Raw genomic sequence first — 23,315 nt, forward strand, 5'->3', positions numbered from 1 at the left:
ACAAATATAATTAATCTTCAATCCCTCACATTTTTTTTTTTCCAAAATCAAAATATTATTTGAAAATAAAGAGCGTAATAGACAAAGGCACAGAGTGTACAGCCAAACTTATAATTGAGTTATCTAAGATAAACAACATCTGGAATAGAGGGGCCAATTGGATTGCCAGAAAAAGTCATCACCATCTGCTTTATATATAAGGCTGTAACTAAAACATTTGAAAACATTTGCTCTGCAGTTGCTTCAGTACACTTTGTATGCTGGACTCAGGTTAGCATGAATATACTAGTTTCACAGTTCAAGTTTTTCACAGTTAATCTATAGTCAATGTTAAGGCAAGGATAAAACAGTACTCACCTTATTTTTATTTTATTTTAAAGGACAGGAGGGACAGGACAATGGCTGCACTTATACTTCTGCTTATTGCAAAGGTATGTTCTAAGAAAGATTGTTGAAACTGAAATCAACTTAAATAAATTAAATGTGAATCTAGAATAATAAGAAGGATTGTACCTACGTTTTGTACCTAAAACAATATGTCTGCTTTGGCACTCAGACAAAATTAATTTGTTTTATAAAGATGTTTAAAGACTAAATAAACTGAGGAACTCTTTTTGCCAAACTGCTCTGACTGTCACACTTACTTATTAACCTTATCATTTTTCTTATGCTGTAACCGTAACTATCTTTGTTTAGGTATGCTATGCCATGTGGGTACTTCTCAGCAATCATCCATTGGTTTCAGCAGGGATGATGAAGGGACTAGAAGAGAAAAGTGAGCAGGTGAAGGCCATCATAACATCCACACGTCTAAATATACCTACTGAAGCACAGGTATACACACACACACACACACACACACACACATCTCTCTCTCTCTCTCTCTCTCTCTCTCTCTCTCTCTCTCTCTCTCTCTCTCTCTCTCTCTCTCTATCTCTATATATATATATATATATATATATATACACTCACCTAAAGGATTATTAGGAACACCATACTAATACTGTGTTTGACCCCCTTTCGACTTCAGAACTGCCTTAATTTTACGTGGCATTGATTCAACAAGGTGCTGAAAGCATTCTTTAGAAATGTTGGCCCATATTGATAGGATAGCATCTTGCAGTTGATGGAGATTTGTGGGATGCACATCCAGGGCACGAAGCTCCCGTTCCACCACATCCCAAAGATGCTCTATTGGGTTGAGATCTGGTGACTGTGGGGGCCAGTTTAGTACAGTGAACTCATTGTCATGTTCAAGAAACCAATTTGAAATGATTTGACCTTTGTGACATGCTATATATATATATAACGAGAAGTTACCTGACATAAATACTAACCTGCGTAGTTATTTAATGTCTGACAATACTAATGAGAGACTCACCTTCGTCTTACTAACCGGTATTGTAGTCAATGTGTTTATAACCTTTTTTGTTTAATGATTTGTGTGTTATCATATGCGATCCCATGGTCTTTGATTTGGTCACGGAAGTGATTTGTCTTTGATTTGTTAATCTAGAGTTGAATTTTTATAAGTTTTTCCCTTTTGTATAATTAGTGTAGTGCTACATTTAGTCTTTGTTTTTGAATAAATTTGACAATTTATATCTTTGGAATTGGCTTCTGCGTCCAATTATTACAGAAATTGAGTTCTACAAGATTTCAGGATTCGTGATAAGGTGATACTATAAATTCACTTCTTTAATTGAAATTTATAAGTATACCTTACGCCTCCTAATTGGTGCCCCCATGAGGAATCTTAGACTGAAAAGAACTAGTTTCTGTAATAGTTATTGGATAGCTTTGTCTAGAAATCCAGATTCCAAAGTTTTGAAACAAGAAAACCTTTGTTTTCTGTATTTATTTATTCATTTAACTTGTAAATGGACTTTCATACTTGTCTCTGCGGGGCTGTTATACAACAGACCTGCAAACCATCCACAGGAAGACTGAAACACCATCCAGCTGTTAATAAAATATTAATAAAATCGGCTACCGATCCGTTTATTATCCTTCAGTTTATTTTTAACTAGTGAATCCTGCGAAATCCGTTTTAATACACTCGGATATTAACTGTAAGCAGTCATTGCTTCTGTATTTCACTCTATGCTGCTAATAAAACTGTAATTTATTCGTGATCCCACACTGCATTTGAGATTAGATATTAGGACATAATTTATGTGATCTCTTCCCTGTCTGTCTGCAAGTCAAGCTCACATCTCGCTTCTGAAAGAGAAGTATTTCCTCAGTGGGTGAGGGACGCTTATGGCCACGTCTGGCAGCAGATAGTTAACCGGCCACAAAACCTGGACGCGTCCAGACGCTTAAGCCAGTGGAAACACCCATCTAAGCATCTGGGACAGTGGAAACGGGGCATTAGTGTAACAATTCAAGGGTGTGCGACAGGTGGTTCCAGGATGTGGGTTAAAAGCTGTGGACTGTGTTAATGAAATCAGCAGTTTAAGGGCAAATACATTAAATAAAAAGATTGCCCAGGTTAGGGTGCTTGCTAGTACTTCTTCACAGCCCTGATCTACTTTTGGTTCACTAAATGGTTTCAGGAAAATCTCTTGACCGTTGGTAAGTGGTAGGCAATCTTGTTGTCATAATCTGTGAGCCGGGGGTTTGTAAGATGGCAGTGGGTTCATTAACCAGTCCAAGGTCGATTACACAAAACAGGGTCTTCACACAAAAACGGTCATAACCGGGATATCTAAAAGGTTTTGTCTCTATTCTTCTTTTTCCACTTCTTCACGTCCCTTGTGGTACACTGACCCGATACAGCAGGAGAGAGGCTGTTTTATAGTAGGCAGGTCAGTATTACTGGCAGGTGTGTGATCCCAAAACAGGTTACTTTTACCTCCGTTTCATTGGCATCTCTGACCCGACCTGGAGCGGCACGTCACTGGCAAATTTGTCAAGCTGACCCTGAACCAGGCCATGAATTCTTGGCCCCAATTTTTACCTAGTGTTATCCCAGAACAGAGCAGCGCCAGGGGGAGGAGTTAACTGAACTATCACATAAGAACTTTCAGTTTTGCACATCTTTTAATAATAATTGTAAATGTTTCTCAGTTACATTCAAACATCTACAAACACAGCTGACACTATAAAAAATAACAGTTACAAATAAAATAATATACTACTAATAACCCTGGGTGTAGATACATTACAAATACTTTAACTACTTCTACTGGTTAAATAGATTGATCTAGAGTGTAAGGTCTACACAGAGTTTAAATAATTTGTTACAGGTTATTATTTCAAGCAATAGGCCTTCTTCATCTGTAAGTTAGGTCTTTAACCTCTTAAGTTATTGGTTCAGCATTCTGAGGGATGGTTACGTGGTTTGAGATGGAATAAAAAATGTCTGTAAATATTGACAACTTTGACATATTATGGAACCAGATGGTCTATTGATCAAAACAAGACCATCTGCATTTTGGTAGAAGCAACACACACCAGTACAGAGATCAAAATGTCAGGAAGTAAACACTCTCTTTAGATTGTACTAATACAAAATTATTTTATATCGGATCTAAACTTCTATGTGTCTGAGTGGGTCCCCCTCTCCTCCTATATCTGCCTGCGCTATTTCTCCATGGGCACAGCACAGCGACATGTGACACAAAAACCTTGTCTGTGGTGTCTATGAGATTAACACAGGCATGTAGCCAATAAACTCAGCTTTCAAATGAAATGCACATTTGGGGGATATCCAATAGCATCTCTGCACAAGAGTAATGTGTAAAAATGCAATACAGTATAATTGTGCGCAGGTACAGTCACAGACCGCCTGGTAACACGTAAGTCTGCATAAAGAGCAATTTTTAGAAAGACTAGATCCTTAGGTGGATTTGTAAGTAGTATTATTTGGTTATTTGTATTATTTCAGCTACAGTTTTGTTTGGCCACCAGGGAACGTGTTTGGACAGCAGCTAGACACCTCTCACAAACACCCTCATACAGTGGGTTCTGTTTGACCTATCAACACACAAATTGGCACACTACAACAATCGTCTCCAGTCTCTGATTATTAATCCTGTTTTACAGGTTAGTAATGGTATTAAACTGTACACTCACCTAAAGGATTATTAGGAACACCATACTAATACTGTGTTTGAACCCCTTTCGCCTTCAGAACTGCCTTAATTGTACGTGGCATTGATTCAACAAGGTGCTGAAAGCATTCTTTAGAAATGTTGGCCCATATTGATAGGATAGCATCTTGCAGTTGATGGAGATTTGTGGGATGCACATCCAGGACACGAAGCTCCCGTTCCACCACATCCCAAAGATGCTCTATTGGGTTGAGATCTGGTGACTGTGGGGGCCAGTTTAGTACAGTGAACTCATTGTCATGTTCAAGAAACCAATTTGAAATGATTCGACCTTTGTGACATGGTGCATTATCCTGCTGGAAGTAGCCATCAGAGGATGGGTACATGGTGGTCATAAAGGGATGGACATGGTCAGAAACAATGCTCAGGTATGCCGTGGCATTTAAACAATGCCCAATTGGCACTAAGGGGCCTAAAGTGTGCCAAGAAAACATCCCCCACACCATTACACCACCACCACCAGCCTGCACAGTGGTAACAAGGCATGATGGATCCATGTTCTCATTCTGTTTACACCAAATTCTGACTCTACCATCTGAATGTCTCAACAGAAATCGAGACTCATCAGACCAGGCAACATTTTTCCAGTCTTCAACTGTCCAATTTTGGTGAGCTTGTGCAAATTGTAGCCTCTTTTTCCAATTTGTAGTGGAGATGAGTGGTACCCGGTGGGGTCTTCTGCTGTTGTAGCCCATCCGCCTCAAGGTTGTACGTGTTGTGGCTTCACAAATGCTTTGCCTCATACCTCGGTTGTAACGAGTGGTTATTTCAGTCAAAGTTGCTCTTCTATCAGCTTGAATCAGACGGCCCATTCTCCTCTGACCTCTAGCATCAACAAGGCATTTTCGCCCACAGGACTGCCGCATACTGGATGTTTTTCCCTTTTCACACCATTCTTTGTAAACCCTAGAAATGGTTGTGCGTGAAAATCCCAGTAACTGAGCAGATTGTGAAATACTCAGACCGGCCCGTCTGGCACCAACAACCATGCCACGCTCAAAATTGCTTAAATCACCTTTCTTTCCCATTCAGACATTCAGTTTGGAGTTCAGGAGATTGTCTTGACCAGGACCACACCCCTAAATGCATTGAAGCAACTGCCATGTGATTGGTTGGTTAGATAATTGCATTAATGAGAAATTGAACAGGTGTTCCTAATAATCCTTTAGGTGAGTGTATATGTTTAGCTACTGTAACACAACAAAAGGTTGTCAGGCTATGAAGAGATGTTTTATAAAGCCCATGTGTTAGAATTGAATGGGAAGTGTATTATATTTGTAAACACGACTCGGAACAATGTGGAAATGGTTACGCGACGCCGTAGACCCGCGTCTTTGTCTACAACTTTTGTAATTTGTATTTATTTATTTTATGGCTTGCTGACATCAGGGTTTAAATATATCATTGTGTTATTTTGCGTGAGTGACCTAAAACTTATTACTTATCTCAATGGTAAACCTGGGAACAGATGTATTAAGCTGTTATGTAGGAGAGATTGTATGTTCTTTCTCTGTTACTGCTAGGTATATAAACAGTGTGTTTGGATGTGTAAAGAATATGTAAAAGTGAATGTGAGTGTAAAATAATTACATAGGGAAAGGTATAGAGATGAATACAGTTGTGCTGATTAACTGAATAGGTGAAATACATTGAATGTAATTGTGAATGGTTATTTTGTGAGTATACAAAAGAAAGAAAGAAAAAGAAAACAAAAAAATACATTTGTGATGATGAATAAATTCTGGAGCAGGGCTATCTGTACACTACAACAATCGTTTCCAGTCTCTGATTCGTTATCCTGTTTTACAGGTATTATTATCTGTTACGTGGCCCTCTGGCTGGGGTCTGTTACATAAACTCTGATAGCTTTTCATTACAAATTGAACCATGGTAACAAGCATTAATCCAAACAATTCAAATACAGCTTTTGAAATAGGTAGGCTTAAAAAATGTTAAACCTTTACGACTGTGATTTCTCACAAGATTATAATTAATATATGATGTGTAGCAAAAACCAATCAACATGATTATAAATCTTTCACAATTACTAGTTTGATTACAAAGCCCATATTGTCAGCTATATTTATTAAAGTATTCAGTGGGATATAGCCTATCAAGTGAACTGCGGGTCTGGCAGTTGGAGAAGAACGTATTTATTGCTCATAAATTTTGAGGAGTTTAACAGCAGAAACGCAATATAGGTATCTAATTCAAATATACAGTAACATATAAGAACGTATATGCAGGAGAAATTCACATACGCAGAGACGTATGTATGTTCTAGTGTTAAGTGTCTAGAAACTATAGCAAGACAATAGAGATATGCACATACAGGATTCAATTTGTATGTGTGTGTGGGTGTAGTTTCTGTTGTAGCGTAAGGTACACTTATACATTTCAGTTAAAGAAGTGAATTTAAGTATCACCTTTTCAAGAATCCTAGAATCTTGTAGAACTCAATTTCTGCAATAATTGGACACAGACACCAATTCCAAAGATATAAATTCTCAAATGTATTAAAAACAAAGATAAAATGTAGCACCACACTAGTTATACAAAAAGGGAAAAACTAATTAATATTCACTCAAGATCAACAAATCAAAGACAAATCACTTCTGTGACCAAATCAAAGACCATGGAATGGCATGTGATGTTACACAAAATTACAAACACATTGACTACAATACCGGTTAGTAAGATGAAGGCAAGTCTCTCATTAGTATTGTTAGTTGGACATTAAATAACTAAGTCAAATAACTTCTCGTTACATATATAAGTCTCATTTACGTTTGGGTGCCGAGAAAGATTATATAATTTCTTGTTACCATGGAATTCTCCCTAATTCTCCCAATTTCAGACTAAACAGATAAACAGGAATGATATTTCTCGGCGTTGACAGATTTTATTTCTAAAATTGTCAAACAAAACCGTTTAATGCAGCACTCATTTATATTTAAGAAAATACTAAATGATATTACACATTCTAAAGTTTATGACTCACAGAATAACATTTCTAATTGATTTCTAAAATGTCATGAATTATAAACTCCAAACTGTTAAACTTATCTGAACTTCGTCGCAGAGAGACCTCTCTGTCTTCGGGCTCAAATAAAAACACACGGCACGAGGTCCGGTTCGGCTTTGTCCAATAACTTCCACTCAGTCGGTGCACCTGGAAGGTGGGGTTTCGCGAAATTAGAGTCTTTTCCAAACAGATTTTCCACTGGTTTGAAGGCTCCAAGGTTGTGCACAAAATCTTCTTTGCAAGCAGGGTTTTCCACTGTAGTTATTTGAAGACGAAGTCTTTGAGGAAAGCAGGGCCCTGTTCGTTTCCAATGGTCAAGTTTCTTAAGACTCAATAGCTATTTAAATGACTGAACACTTTCGTATTGCAGTCGACTTAGACAATTGTCCAGCTGTAAAACTCCACTGATCAGATGGGTACAGGCGGGCATGCTCAGTTTCTAAAGTTCTTTAATTAATAAAGTTTTTTTTTTTTTTTATTCTTCGTACGGCTCAATCTCCTTCTCCCACTTTAACTCTTCTGTTGCCGGCAAAGACATAGTTGGTTCCTGGTTTTGGTTCTGGCAACAGAGCTACAGGTTGAGCTGTGTCAGCGAGTTACTGGTTCAGGAGAGAGAGAGAGAGGGGGAGGGGGAGGGGGAGAGAGAGAGATATGCTGTGCATTGCCTTTTAATGCCTGTCAGATCAATAGACAATTGGTTCTTGAGTTTGTGAGATAGGATTTCGGTTTCAGCCCCCAGTGTCCTATTGGAGGGGGCTCGATTTATGACTGATGTCAATCCGTGTCATCTTTTGGAAATGCCGGTTGGCCTGGGTGCGTAGCTCTGTTTTGGGATTTCAGCTCTCGCCTGCTTCAAAGGGTTATTACCTACAGACCCTATTCCCTAGACATTTCGCAGCAGGGATTCCAAGCCATTTGGCCCATTCTCTGTGCCATCCTCCCAAGACTGCCACTTTGATATAGAACAGTTCACGTGCCTATGAGATTAGGAAATCTGATAACTTTTGGGGAGAGGTCTTCTTTAGATCAGAACTTCAGCTCAGAGCTCAAATGCTATGTCAAAATACATTCCACCCCCTTAACGCTACACTGTAATAATAATAAAATAACATGTCATTAACAGTATATGTTAATTTACATCCATAAAATTGTAGGTGCACCATAGAAATTGGGTTTCGTTTTCTGTAGATTTCTGCCCCCTGTGGATGCGTCAACCTTACATGCAAAAGTGTGTTGGCAGACAGCTGTACAACACCCACGCATGTACGCAGAGACGCAGACACAGAAGTATAAACCAGCCTTAAGCCGGTTGAAACACCCGTGTAAGTGTTGAACCATCAGCCTAATAACAAAGAAACAAACAGACTACATCACTTTAAAACAATCAATAGTATTCACTAGCGCCATCTTTCATGTACGTACAGAAATGGATGCGAAAATGACATTTATACTTCATCCTTTCTTTTGTAACATTTTGTATGTTATTGAGTTGAGCTGCAGCATTCCAGACAGATTATCATTTTTTAGCGTTGAGGATAAAGAAGAACCCACATTTATTGGGTTTATTATTATTATTATTATTATTATTATTATTATTATTATTATTATTATTATTATTATTATTATTATTATTATTTATTCATTTAGTAATGAAGGCACTGAAGGGAAGACATTTCAGAGCTCAAACACTGAGCAGGTCTTAATGGATTGACTTGAATGATGTGATCTTTGTCTTTGCAGAATCTGGTCCCAAACTTGTCTCTGTTCGAAAGCTACATGAACACAGACAGGCCCGTTACACTGAAGGCTGACAATGGCATGTTCTGGTGCAGTGTTGATAGCGGTTCCAAGGTGAACAACGTTGAGGCTGTCAAGTCAGTACCAGATGAGTGGTGTCATTTCAGGGTGTCGAAAGCCCATAATGGGAAGATCCTGCTGAGGGACAAGAGAGGCGTGTATCTCAGTAGAATTAACTATGGGGGCATTGGTGGGGTTGACTACATTCAGGCGGCCAAATCTGAGCCCGATGTATTCTGTGAGTTTGAAGTCTTTGTTGACAATGGAAATGTCATCCTGAAAGCTGACAATGGGAAGTACTTGTCTAGAATTGAACGTTATGGAAAGCAAAACTTAGAGGCTGCCAAAGATGTCCCTGATGAATTCTGTCGCTTTGTCCTCGGTCCTGGAGACTCAGTGGGACCAATTCAGGTATGATTTCCTTTTTCTTTTTTTTTCTCAGAACACCACACACTGTACCCGGCTACAGATGCACACCATCACTGAACTGTCTTACAGTCTACACTCTCCTGAACACAATCTGATGGTTGTGCTCCTCCTCCCAAATAATAGAAAATCAGTGTTTTTCTGTGAACAAACAAACACTATATATTTAGTTAAACAACCATTATAATCATGGTTGGAGCCCACAGAGAACCATCAACCTAATAATAATTTTAAAAAGCAAAAAAAAAATAAACAGGCTACATCTTGTAAGAACTTCTAGTATTGATCAGCAACTATATTGTACCAAATTCATTCAGTTTGGCCTGTGTGCCTCTGCCTTTCTGTCTGTGTCTTGAGGATTCTGTTGCAGATGGAGATACTTAGTTCTCAGAACATCAGATTTTTCTTGCCTTAACACTTTCAGAGAATGAGGTAAACATGACTATATTGATAACGAACCTTCTAGTTTTTCTAGAGAGTCATCCACAAGGTTACAGAAATGGTGTGGTGGAAATATACCAGAGGGTTAGACATATCATCTTATTAGCTATATTGTTTATTACTCAGTAGTCAAGTTAATCTGTTAGCTTTGCATATTAATCAGTATTTAATTAATTTTCATTGAATCTTCATAATTATTCCCATATACAGGCTTTTTAATGTTTGCTTTCAAGGTCTTCACCTATGAATAACCACACATTTATCTTGGTGCTCAGAACCTAAGCTGAGTCTGGGGATCCTCCTTATCTCTGTCACCTGTTTCTCTATATTATTCTATTACCATTAGACAATAAACATCTTACTGATTCACTGTGGTCCTGTGCATTCCTTACCCATCACATTTCTAACAATCACTTTAAAACAGTAAACCGTATTCACTAGCACCATCTTTTATGTACGAGCAGAAATGGAAACGAAAATGGCATTTATAGTTCATCTTTTCATCGTCATCAACATTTTGTGTGTTATTGAGTTGAGCTGCAGCATTCCAGACAGATTCTCATCTTTTGGCATTGAGCACAGTGAAGAACCCCAATCTTATTAGTTTAATAAAGTATATAAATGTAGGCTCTGATCACAAGAGGACATTGTTGCCTACAACTCAGTGATGCACTAAACTAAATTACATTTATCATGGTAGTTCATAGTTGAAAAGAAAATCAAGAAAAAAGAAATTCTCTGTCAAACCGACAATTCTGTTTTTCCACTCTACAGATATTCCTTACCATGTGTGGATTTGTAATGATTTTATGTTAATTCTTATTTATTTCCCTTTGCAGAATCTGGTCCCAAACTTGTCTCTGTTCGAAAGCTACATGAACACAGACAGGCCCGTTACACTGAAGGCTGACAATGGCATGTTCTGGTGCAGTGTTGATAGCTGTTCCAAGGTGAACAACGTTGAGGCTGTCAAGTCAGTACCAGATGAGTGGTGTCATTTCAAGGTGTCGAAAGCCCATAATGGGAAGATCCTGCTGAGGGACAAGAGAGGCGTGTATCTCAGTAGAATTAACTATGGGGGCATTGGTGGGGTTGACTACATTCAGGCGGCCAAATCTGAGCCCGATGTATTCTGTGAGTTTGAAGTCTTTGTTGACAATGGAAATGTCATCCTGAAAGCTGACAATGGGAAGTACTTGTCTAGAATTGAACGTTATGGAAAGCAAAACTTAGAGGCTGCCAAAGATGTCCCTGATGAATTCTGTCGCTTTGTCCTCGGTCCTGGAGACTCAGTGGGACCAATTCAGGTATGATTTCCTTTTTCTTTTTTTTTCTCAGAACACCACACACTGTACCCGGCTACAGATGCACACCATCACTGAACTGTCTTACAGTCTACACTCTCCTGAACACAATCTGATGGTTGTGCTCCTCCTCCCAAATAATAGAAAATCAGTGTTTTTCTGTGAACAAACAAACACTATATATTTAGTTAAACAACCATTATAATCATGGTTGGAGCCCACAGAGAACCATCAACCTAATAATAATTTTAAAAAGCAAAAAAAAAATAAACAGGCTACATCTTGTAAGAACTTCTAGTATTGATCAGCAACTATATTGTACCAAATTCATTCAGTTTGGCCTGTGTGCCTCTGCCTTTCTGTCTGTGTCTTGAGGATTCTGTTGCAGATGGAGATACTTAGTTCTCAGAACATCAGATTTTTCTTGCCTTAACACTTTCAGAGAATGAGGTAAACATGACTATATTGATAACGAACCTTCTAGTTTTTCTAGAGAGTCATCCACAAGGTTACAGAAATGGTGTGGTGGAAATATACCAGAGGGTTAGACATATCATCTTATTAGCTATATTGTTTATTACTCAGTAGTCAAGTTAATCTGTTAGCTTTGCATATTAATCAGTATTTAATTAATTTTCATTGAATCTTCATAATTATTCCCATATACAGGCTTTTTAATGTTTGCTTTCAAGGTCTTCACCTATGAATAACCACACATTTATCTTGGTGCTCAGAACCTAAGCTGAGTCTGGGGATCCTCCTTATCTTTGTCACCTGTTTCTCTATATTATTCTATTACCATTAGACAATAAACATCTTACTGATTCACTGTGGTCCTGTGCATTCCTTACCCATCACATTTCTAACAATCACTTTAAAACAGTAAACCGTATTCACTAGCACCATCTTTTATGTACGAGCAGAAATGGAAACGAAAATGGCATTTATAGTTCATCTTTTCATCGTCATCAACATTTTGTGTGTTATTGAGTTGAGCTGCAGCATTCCAGACAGATTCTCATCTTTTGGCATTGAGCACAGTGAAGAACCCCAATCTTATTAGTTTAATAAAGTATATAAATGTAGGCTCTGATCACAAGAGGACATTGTTGCCTACAACTCAGTGATGCACTAAACTAAATTACATTTATCATGGTAGTTCATAGTTGAAAAGAAAATCAAGAAAAAAGAAATTCTCTGTCAAACCGACAATTCTGTTTTTCCACTCTACAGATATTCCTTACCATGTGTGGATTTGTAATGATTTTATGTTAATTCTTATTTGTTTCCCTTTGCAGAATCTGGTCCCAAACTTGTCTCTGTTCGAAAGCTACATGAACACAGACAGGCCCGTTACACTAAAGGCTGACAATGGCATGTTCTGGTGCAGTGTTGATAGCGGTTCCAAGGTGAACAACGTTGAGGCTGTCAAGTCAGTGCCAGATGAGTGGTGTCATTTCAAGGTGTCGAAAGCCCATAATGGGAAGATCCTGCTGAGGGACAAGAGAGGCGTGTATCTCAGTAGAATTAACTATGGGGGCATTGGTGGGGTTGACTACATTCAGGCGGCCAAATCCGAGCCTGATGTATTCTGTGAGTTTGAAGTCTTTGTTGACAATGGAAATGTCATCCTGAAAGCTGACAATGGGAAGTACTTGTCTAGAATTGAACGTTATGGAAAGCAAAACATAGAGGCTGCCAAAGATGTCCCTGATCAATTCTGTCGCTTTGTCCTCAGTCCTGGAGACTCGGAGGGACCAACACAAGTAAGATGATTTTTACCAGAATATGTGAATGTCTCTTTTAAGATTCATCAGTGAAATGTCTGCTCCTCCTTTTCACAGATCACAACAAAAAAAGGCACACCTTTTTGAAGATGGCTACTACAAGATAGGTTGATGTGTATGAAGTGTAGAACAGTTCAGTGCTAGCTGACCTGTAACTCTTCATTTTTAAAAGCATTAAATTATAGATTTTTTGTAAAGCCCAATCAAATGCATTGACTGTATAAGCAAAGAGACTTTAGGGCAAATAGACTCAGTTTTGGAGCTGTTTTCTTCCAACAAAGTTAAGTACTGTTTAGTTTTGTTTAATCTTTTTTTATATTATTCAATTGATCCATCCATTTACTGCTCCCTGGAAGTGGTTTGATGTTCCTGGGGTTCTCTTGCCTCAGGAATGGGCTGCATTCTGGTACACCAGCCCTGCTGCTCTCCTTCACAGTGTCTTTCTACTGCTGCCTTGCACAAGGCAAAGACTGGCACCACAATGTTCCTACCCCAATCATATTTTGTCAGTGCCATGTACGGTCACAGGAAAAAAGGGCCTTTTCCTATACTGGGTTGATTTTCTACTGTCCAATCTGTGTATGAGATGCAATAGCTGTCTCCAGTTAGAACATGATTTGATGGCTGCATGAATATTGTTCTATACTCCATAATGCCTAATAACCCTTAACCTGATTAAAATGAAAGTAGTGAAGGGAAGAAATTTCAGAGCTCAAACACTATGCAGGTCTTCATGGATTGACTTGAATGATGTGATCTTTGTCTTTGCAGAATCTGGTCCCAAACTTGTCTCTGTTCGAAAGCTACATGAACACAGACAGGCCCGTTACACTGAAGGCTGACAATGGCATGTTCTGGTGCAGTGTTGATAGCGGTCCCAAGGTGAACAACGTTGAGGCTGTCAAGTCAGTGCCAGATGAGTGGTGCCATTTCAAGGTGTTGAAAGCCCATAATGGGAAGATCCTGCTAAGGGACAAGAGAGGCGTGTATCTCAGTAGAATTAACTATGGGGGCATTGGTGGGGTTGACTACATTCAGGCGGCCAAATCCGAGCCCGATGTATTCTGTGAGTTTGAAGTCTTTGTTGACAATGGAAATGTCATCCTGAAAGCTGACAATGGGAAGTACTTGTCTAGAATTGAACGTTATGGAAAGCAAAACTTAGAGGCTGCCAAAGATGTCCCTGATGAATTCTGTCGCTTTGTCCTCGGTCCTGGAGACTCAGTGGGACCAATTCAGGTAAGATTTCCTTTTTCTTTTTTTCTCTCAGAACACCACACACTGTACCCGGCTACAGATGCACACCATCACTGAACTGTCTTACAGTCTACACTCTCCTGAACACAATCTGATGGTTGTGCTCCTCCTCCCAAATAATAGAAAATCAGTGTTTTTCTGTGAACAAACAAACACTATATATTTAGTTAAACAACCATTATAATCATGGTTGGAGCCCACAGAGAACCATCAACCTAATAATAATTTTAAAAAGCAAAAACAAATAAACAGGCTACATCTTGTAAGAACTTCTAGTATTGATCAGCAACTATATTGTACCAAATTCATTCAGTTTGGCCTGTGTGCCTCTGCCTTTCTGTCTGTGTCTTGAGGATTCTGTTGCAGATGGAGATACTTAGTTCTCAGAACATCAGATTTTTCTTGCCTTAACACTTTCAGAGAATGAGGTAAACATGACTATATTGATAACGAACCTTCTAGTTTTTCTAGAGAGTCATCCACAAGGTTACAGAAATGGTGTGGTGGAAATATACCAGAGGGTTAGACATATCATCTTATTAGCTATATTGTTTATTACTCAGTAGTCAAGTTAATCTGTTAGCTTTGCATATTAATCAGTATTTAATTAATTTCATTGAATCTTCATAATTATTCCCATATACAGGCTTTTTAATGTTTGCTTTCAAGGTCTTCACCTATGAATAACCACACATTTATCTTGGTGCTCAGAACCTAAGCTGAGTCTGGGGATCCTCCTTATCTCTGTCACCTGTTTCTCTATATTATTCTATTACCATTAGACAATAAACATCTTACTGATTCACTGTGGTCCTGTGCATTCCTTACCCATCACATTTCTAACAATCACTTTAAAACAGTAAACCGTATTCACTAGCACCATCTTTTATGTACGAGCAGAAATGGAAAACGAAAATGGCATTTATAGTTCATCTTTTCATCGTCATCAACATTTTGTGTGTTATTGAGTTGAGCTGCAGCATTCCAGACAGATTCTCATCTTTTGGCATTGAGCACAGTGAGGAACCCCAATCTTATTAGTTTAATAAAGTATATAAATGTAGGCTCTGATCACAAGAGGACATTGTTGCCTACAACTCAGTGATGCACTAAACTAAATTACATTTATCATGGTAGTTCATAGTTGAAAAGAAAATCAAGAAAAAAGAAATACTCTGTCAAACCGACAATTCTGTTTTTCCACTCTACAGATATTCCTTACCATGTGTGGATTTGTAATGATTTTATGTTAATTCTTATTTATTTCCCTTTGCAGAATCTGGTCCCAAACTTGTCTCTGTTCGAAAGCTACATGAACACAGACAGGCCCGTTACACTGAAGGCTGACAATGGCATGTTCTGGTGCAGTGTTGATAGCGGTTCCAAGGTGAACAACGTTGAGGCTGTCAAGTCAGTGCCAGATGAGTGGTGTCATTTCAAGGTGTCGAAAGCCCATAATGGGAAGATCCTGCTGAGGGACAAGAGAGGCGTGTATCTCAGTAGAATTAACTATGGGGGCATTGGTGGGGTTGACTTCATTCAGGCGGCCAAATCCGAGCCCGATGTATTCTGTGAGTTTGAAGTCTTTGTTGACAATGGAAATGTCATCCTGAAAGCTGACAATGGGAAGTACTTGTCTAGAATTGAACGTTATGGAAAGCAAAACTTAGAGGCTGCCAAAGATGTCCCTGATGAATTCTGTCGCTTTGTCCTCGGTCCTGGAGACTCAGTGGGACCAATTCAGGTATGATTTCCTTTTTCTTTTTTTCTCTCAGAACACCACACACTGTACCCGGCTACAGATGCACACCATCACTGAACTGTCTTACAGTCTACACTCTCCTGAACACAATCTGATGGTTGTGCTCCTCCCAAATAATAGAAAATCAGTGTTTTTCTGTGAACAAACAAACACTATATATTTAGTTAAACAACCATTATAATCATGGTTGGAGCCCACAGAGAACCATCAACCTAATAATAATTTTAAAAAGCAAAAAAAAATAAACAGGCTACATCTTGTAAGAACTTCTAGTATTGATCAGCAACTATATTGTACCAAATTCATTCAGTTTGGCCTGTGTGCCTCTGCCTTTCTGTCTGTGTCTTGAGGATTCTGTTGCAGATGGAGATACTTAGTTCTCAGAACATCAGATTTTTCTTGCCTTAACACTTTCAGAGAATGAGGTAAACATGACTATATTGATAACGAACCTTCTAGTTTTTCTAGAGAGTCATCCACAAGGTTACAGAAATGGTGTGGTGTAAATATACCAGAGGGTTAGACATATCATCTTATTAGCTATATTGTTTATTACTCAGTAGTCAAGTTAATCTGTTAGCTTTGCATATTAATCAGTATTTAATTAATTTTCATTGAATCTTCATAATTATTCCCATATACAGGCTTTTTAATGTTTGCTTTCAAGGTCTTCACCTATGAATAACCACACATTTATCTTGGTGCTCAGAACCTAAGCTGAGTCTGGGGATCCTCCTTATCTCTGTCACCTGTTTCTCTATATTATTCTATTACCATTAGACAATAAACATCTTACTGATTCACTGTGGTCCTGTGCATTCCTTACCCATCACATTTCTAACAATCACTTTAAAACAGTAAACCGTATTCACTAGCACCATCTTTTATGTACGAGCAGAAATGGAAAACGAAAATGGCATTTATAGTTCATCTTTTCAACGTCATCAACATTTTGTGTGTTATTGAGTTGAGCTGCAGCATTCCAGACAGATTCTCATCTTTTGGCATTGAGCACAGTGAGGAACCCCAATCTTATTAGTTTAATAAAGTATATAAATGTAGGCTCTGATCACAAGAGGACATTGTTGCCTACAACTCAGTGATGCACTAAACTAAATTACATTTATCATGGTAGTTCATAGTTGAAAAGAAAATCAAGAAAAAAGAAATTCTCTGTCAAACCGACAATTCTGTTTTTCCACTCTACAGATATTCCTTACCATGTGTGGATTTGTAATGATTTTATGTTAATTCTTATTTATTTCCCTTTGCAGAATCTGGTCCCAAACTTGTCTCTGTTCGAAAGCTACATGAACACAGACAGGCCCGTTACACTGAAGGCTGACAATGGCATGTTCTGGTGCAGTGTTGATAGCGGTTCCAAGGTGAACAACGTTGAGGCTGTCAAGTCAGTGCCAGATGAGTGGTGTCATTTCAAGGTGTCGAAAGCCCATAATGGGAAGATCCTGCTGAGGGACAAGAGAGGCGTGTATCTCAGTAGAATTAACTATGGGGGCATTGGTGGGGTTGACTACATTCAGGCGGCCAAATCTGAGCCCGATGTATTCTGTGAGTTTGAAGTCTTTGTTGACAATGGAAATGTCATCCTGAGAGCTGACAATGGGAAGTACTTGTCTAGAATTGAACGTTATGGAAAGCAAAACATAGAGGCTGCCAAAGATGTCCCTGATCAATTCTGTCGCTTTCTGCTATGACTTTGAGTTTGTACATGTTATTTAAAATTACAACAATGTAGTTATATATTAACAGTTTAATCCACAAGGCTATACACATACCTAGAAACCCTTCAAGATAAATGTGATATTTCTCTATTACCACTATGTATTTTGTTTATTTAATACATGGGCTCAGAAAAGATGCACAGACAATTCTGCCTAGAGCAGGCTGTCCACTGAAACTGAGTTACCAGTGTGGGAGGAAAGTTAGGAATTCCTTTCTCACAAGGCTTACTGCTTGTATACGTAAAAAAGATCAAGTCTAGGGTGAGGTCAGAAGGTAGCTTGACCTCTTTTTAAATGTATGATGTGCATCTGGTAGACAATGTCAAACGGTATGATTTAAGTGTCTGCTCCCTAATCTATGCATTAGCCTGGGGAGTGTCATCTGTAATGATATATATCTTCTGCTTAGTTTGCTTTTAAGATAACAAAAAAATTACTTATTTATAACCAGATCTTTGCTGACTTTATTATGTATAAAAGCCAGAGTCAGAACAATTTTATAATCTTCTTGATTCAGTGTTCCTCTCCACGCTGCATGTAATAAAGGCATTGCAACGAACGCACTAACCTGATTGAAGAGTGAGTTTCTTCCACACCAGGCAAGGAGATCGGTGGTCAGAGAAGCCACCAAAAAGTCATTGGTACATCTGAAGGAGCTGCAGAGTTCCACGGCAAGGATGGGAGAATATGTCCATATGTCAACTATTTCCTGACTGCTTCACAAAGCTGGGCTATATGGAATATGGAGTGGTGCAGAGATTGAGACGGGCAAGGCTGGTGCACAGAGGGTCTGAGACACAGGGGAAAGGTTGGACAGGCCAATAAACAGAAAGGAGGTGAGGGTTTGTTTAGAGAAGCTCACTGACTATTTGGAACAGGATATGCGCACAAACTGTCTGGCAATGAATTTCACACAGCTGTGTAGAATCTAGCCACTAAGTTGTTTAATCATTCAGTTAGTATCAGCTGTGTAAAGTCTCCTGAAAGCTCCTGAGTTTTTCAACTGCATTCTTCATATTCTATTTATTAATATCTAATGTAGATACACTGCATAAACACATGGGTAGAACAATATAGTGTAACAGTTAGGAAAAAGCTCCATTCTGTTTTCCATTTGTAGCTACACCGATCAACAGATTTCTGTTGGGATTTTATGGTTTTGAATGGGGCATATGAGGTGTAGGGTGAAGTCACCAAACCCATACAACTCCAAACTGTTGTTAGGAAGGGCAGAGGTTCTGCAAGACAAATTTAAAGAGTTAGGAAAGAAACTGAAGAGCATAACCTACATAGTAGTTTTCTCCAAAATACTCCCAGTACATCGTACATGGCCAGGGAGATGGGCAGAGATTAGAAAGTTTAACACATGGTTGAAATCTTGGTGTAGGGAAGATGGTTTTAGATTTATGGAGCATTGGTCTTTCTTCTGGGATAAATGGGACCTGTATAAACCTGACAGTCTACATCTAAGCAGGACAGGGTAATGCATTGGGAGAGCGTATGTGCAGAGTAATTGAGAATCTTATAAACCGGAGACCAGGGAGGCAGGGAGCTCTGACAATGGGAGATGTTCTACTAAGGAAAGAAAACAAACGGAAACTGCTAGTAGGAAAGTCCTGAAATGTTTGTACCTCAATGCCAGGGGTATAAGGAACAAAGATGTTAGACCAAGAAGCCACAGTGCTGGCATGTGACTATGATGTTGTATGAGTGACAGAAACATGGCTTACAGAAAATGATGGGGATGAATATAAGTTGAAAGGATACACACAGTTTAGGAGAGACAGGCAAAATCGAAGAGGCGGTGGGGTAGCATTATATGTCAGAAATTACATTGAGACAGAAGGACTCAAATTAGATACTAGTAATGAAACAGAATCTTTGTGGGTTAAACTTTTGAATAAAAGATCTGGAGTGAAGTACACCAGCTGGACGTAGGCCTGGCTTTAGGCTACGTCCGATTTAAAACTATAAATAAGCCTACTGAAAATGTACACCTAGTGCACCACCTGGACGTACCTCTTTGCTTGAGTTACACCTGGGCTTAAGTCCTATGCCTCATAAAGAGTAGACGTAAGGATTTAGTCCCAGGTGATACTATTTAAAACAACAAATAGAATGTAAAATCAACGTGCATATCAATTCAGTAAATTAAATCAATAACGTTAAATAAAAAAATGTGCTACGTTTAGTACATGGGTTACAATACCAGCAAGCTCTTAGGCGTGAACGAGTGCTAAGAGATTGAAACAATCCTTTAGATAAATATGACAACCAGGAATTGTTTGAAAGGTTTCGTTTTTATTGTAAAGAATTAATTTAATTAATTGAGGAAATATCAACTGATATTCAACACGGGTCTGATCGGAACGACGCAGTTCCCCCAGCAATGCAAACAATGATAGCGCTACGATATTATGCCAACGGTGCCTTTCAAAATACAATGGGAGACATGATAAACGTTCACAGGATGACCGCCTGTCGTGCAATTCGCCGAGTTTCGCTGGTGCTGCATCGACGGATGAACAGGTATATGTCTCACCCACCTGACTGAGACACTGCAGCTATGAAGCAGAAGTTCAAGCAGAAATCTGGAATCCCCGGCATAATTGGCTGCATCGATGGTACACACTTTCGAATCCAAGCCTCAGCTCAAGATGAATATATATATATATATATACACTCACCTAAAGGATTATTAGGAACACCATACTAATACTGTGTTTGACCCCCTTTCGCCTTCAGAACTGCCTTAATTCTACGTGGCATTGATTCAACAAGGTGCTGAAAGCATTCTTTAGAAATGTTGGCCCATATTGATAGGATAGCATCTTGCAGTTGATGGAGATTTGTGGGATGCACATCCAGGGCACGAAGCTCCCGTTCCACCACATCCCAAAGATGCTCTATTGGGTTGAGATCTGGTGACTGTGGGGACCAGTTTAGTACAGTGAACTCATTGTCATGTTCAAGAAACCAATTTGAAATGATTCGACCTTTGTGACATGGTGCGTTATCCTGCTGGAAGTAGCCATCAGAGGATGGGTACATGGTGGTCATAAAGGGATGGACATGGTCAGAAACAATGCTCAGGTAGGCCGTGGCATTTAAACGATGCCCAATTGGCATTAAGGGGCCTAAAGTGTGCCAAGAAAACATCCCCCACACCATTACACCACCACCACCAGCCTGCACAGTGGTAACAAGGCATGATGGATCCATGTTCTCATTCTGTTTACGCCAAACTCTGACTCTACCATCTGAATGTCTCAACAGAAATCGAGACTCATCAGACCAGGCAACATTTTTCCAGTCTTCAACTGTCCAATTTTGGTGAGCTTGTGCAAATTGTAGCCTCTTTTTCCTATTTGTAGTGGAGATGAGTGGTACCCGGTGGGGTCTTCTGCTGTTGTAGCCCATCCGCCTCAAGGTTGTACGTGTTGTGGCTTCACAAATGCTTTGCTGCATACCTCGGTTGTAACGAGTGGTTATTTCAGTCAAAGTTGCTCTTCTATCAGCTTGAATCAGTCGGCCCATTCTCCTCTGACCTCTAGCATCAACAAGGCATTTTCGCCCACAGAACTGCCGCATACTGGATGTTTTTCCCTTTTCACACCATTCTTTGTAAATCCTAGAAATGGTTGTGCGTGAAAATCCCAGTAACTGAGCAGATTGTGAAATACTCAGACCGGCCCGTCTGGCACCAACAACCATGCCACGCTCAAAATTGCTTAAATCACCTTTCTTTCCCATTCAGACATTCAGTTTGGAGTTCAGGAGATTGTCTTGACCAGGACCACACCCCTAAATGCATTGAAGCAACTGCCATGTGATTGGTTGGTTAGATAATTGCATTAATGAGAAATTGAACAGGTGTTCCTAATAATCCTTTAGGTGAGTGTATATATACAGTGAGGGGAAAAAAGTATTTGATCCCCTGCTGATTTTGTACGTTTGCCCACTGACAAAGAAATGATCAGTCTATAATTTTAATAGTAGGTGTATTTTAACAGTGAGAGACAGAATAACAACAAAAAAATCCAGAAAAATGCATTTCAAAAAAGTTATAAATTGATTTGCATGTTAATGAGGGAAATAAGTATTTGATCCCCAATCAATCAGCAAGATTTCTGGCTCCCAGGTGTCTTTTATACAGGTAACGAGCTGAGATCAGGAGCACTCCCTTTAAGCGAGTGCTCCTAATCTCAGCTCATTACCTGTATAAAAGACACCTGTCCACAGAAGCAATCAATCAATCAGATTCCAAACTCTCCACCATGGCCAAGACCAAAGAGCTGTCCAAGGATGTCAGGGACAAGATTGTAGACCTATACAAGGCTGGAATGGGCTACAAGACCATCGCTAAGCAGCTTGGTGAGAAGGTGACAACAGTTGGTGCGATTATTCGCAAATGGAAGAAACACAAAATAACTGTCAGTCTCCCTCAGTCTGGGGCTCCATGCAAGATCTCACCTCGTGGAGTTTCAATGATCATGAGAACGATGAGGAATCAGCCCAGAACTAACTAACTTGTTAATGATCTCAAGGCAGCTGGGACCATAGTCACCAAGAAAACAATTGGTAACACACTATGCCGTGAAGGACTGAAATCCTGCAGCGCCCGCAAGGCCCCCCTGCTCAAGAAAGCACATGTACAGGCCCGTCTGAAGTTTGCCAATGAACATCTGAATGATTCAGAGGAGAAATGGGTGAAAGTGTTGTGGTCAGATGAGACCAAAATCAAGCTCTTTGGCATCATCTCAACTCGCCGTGTTTGGAGGAGGAGGAATGACCCCAAGAACACCATCCCCACTGTCAAACATGGAGGTGGAAACCTTATGCTTTGGGGGTGTTTTTCTGTTAAGGGGACAGGACAACTGCACCACATCAAAGTGACGATGGACGGGGCCATGTACCGTAAAATCTTGGGTGAAAACCTCCTTCCCTTAGCCAGGGCATTGAAAATGGGTCGTGGATGGGCATTCCAGCATGACAATGACCCAAAACACACAGCCAAGGCAACATAGAAGTGGCTCAAGAAGAAGCACATTAAGGTCCTGGAGTGGCCTAGCCAGTCTCCAGACCTTATCCCATAGAAAATCTGTGGGGGGAGCTGAAGGTTCGAGTTGCCAAACGTCAGTCTCGAAACCTTAATGACTTGGAGAGGATCTGCAAAGAGGAGTGGGACAAAATCCCTCCTGAGATGTGTACAAACCTGGTGGCCAACTACAAGAAACGTCTGACCTCTGTGATTGCCAACAAGGGTTTTGCCACCAAGTACTAAGTTGAAGGGGTCAAATACTTATTTCCCACATTAACATGCAAATCAATTTATAACTTTTTTGAAATGCATTTTTCTGGATTTGTTTGTTGTTATTCTGTCTCTCACTGCTAAAATACACCTACCATTAAAATTATAGACTGATCATTTCTTTGTCAGTGGGGAAACATACAAAATCAGCAGGGGATCAAATACTTTTTTCCCCCACTGTATATATATTTTTTTTACAAAAAGTAGCAATTATTAAAAATCGTATATAGACTACAACATTACATTAGACGGTAGGTTTGCATTTGGTTGCAGCCAGCTGTGCCATGGGTGCTACATTTGTATCACTTTAGTGAGTGGCAATTGCTAAAATGTATACTTTTTTGG

The 23,315-nt window shown here is 39.4% G+C and overlaps 1 protein-coding gene across 4 annotated transcripts; it reads left to right on the forward strand.

Moving 5' to 3' along the window:
• The first annotated feature begins 224 nt into the window (after positions 1–224).
• LOC136711408 (uncharacterized) lies at positions 225–18,222 on the forward strand. 4 transcript variants are annotated; one of them, XM_066687664.1, is made up of 9 exons: positions 225–270; positions 381–431; positions 697–834; positions 8,884–9,351; positions 10,647–11,114; positions 12,410–12,877; positions 13,670–14,137; positions 15,432–15,899; positions 17,192–18,222. In XM_066687664.1, the coding sequence occupies exons 2-9, from the start codon at positions 399–401 to the stop codon at positions 17,630–17,632; spliced, it is 2,952 nt and encodes a 983-aa protein (XP_066543761.1). In that variant the 5' UTR covers positions 225–270; positions 381–398; the 3' UTR covers positions 17,633–18,222. The 4 variants fall into 4 exon arrangements, with proteins under 4 accessions (XP_066543761.1, XP_066543762.1, XP_066543763.1 ...); XM_066687665.1 differs by having other exon boundaries at positions 226–270; positions 697–783; XM_066687666.1 differs by lacking the exon at positions 697–834 and having other exon boundaries at positions 237–270.
• Positions 18,223–23,315: the final 5,093 nt, after the last annotated feature.

This window comes from Amia ocellicauda, chromosome 16 (assembly GCF_036373705.1).
Source record: "Amia ocellicauda isolate fAmiCal2 chromosome 16, fAmiCal2.hap1, whole genome shotgun sequence".
In the NCBI taxonomy this organism is placed as follows: domain Eukaryota; kingdom Metazoa; phylum Chordata; class Actinopteri; order Amiiformes; family Amiidae; genus Amia; species Amia ocellicauda.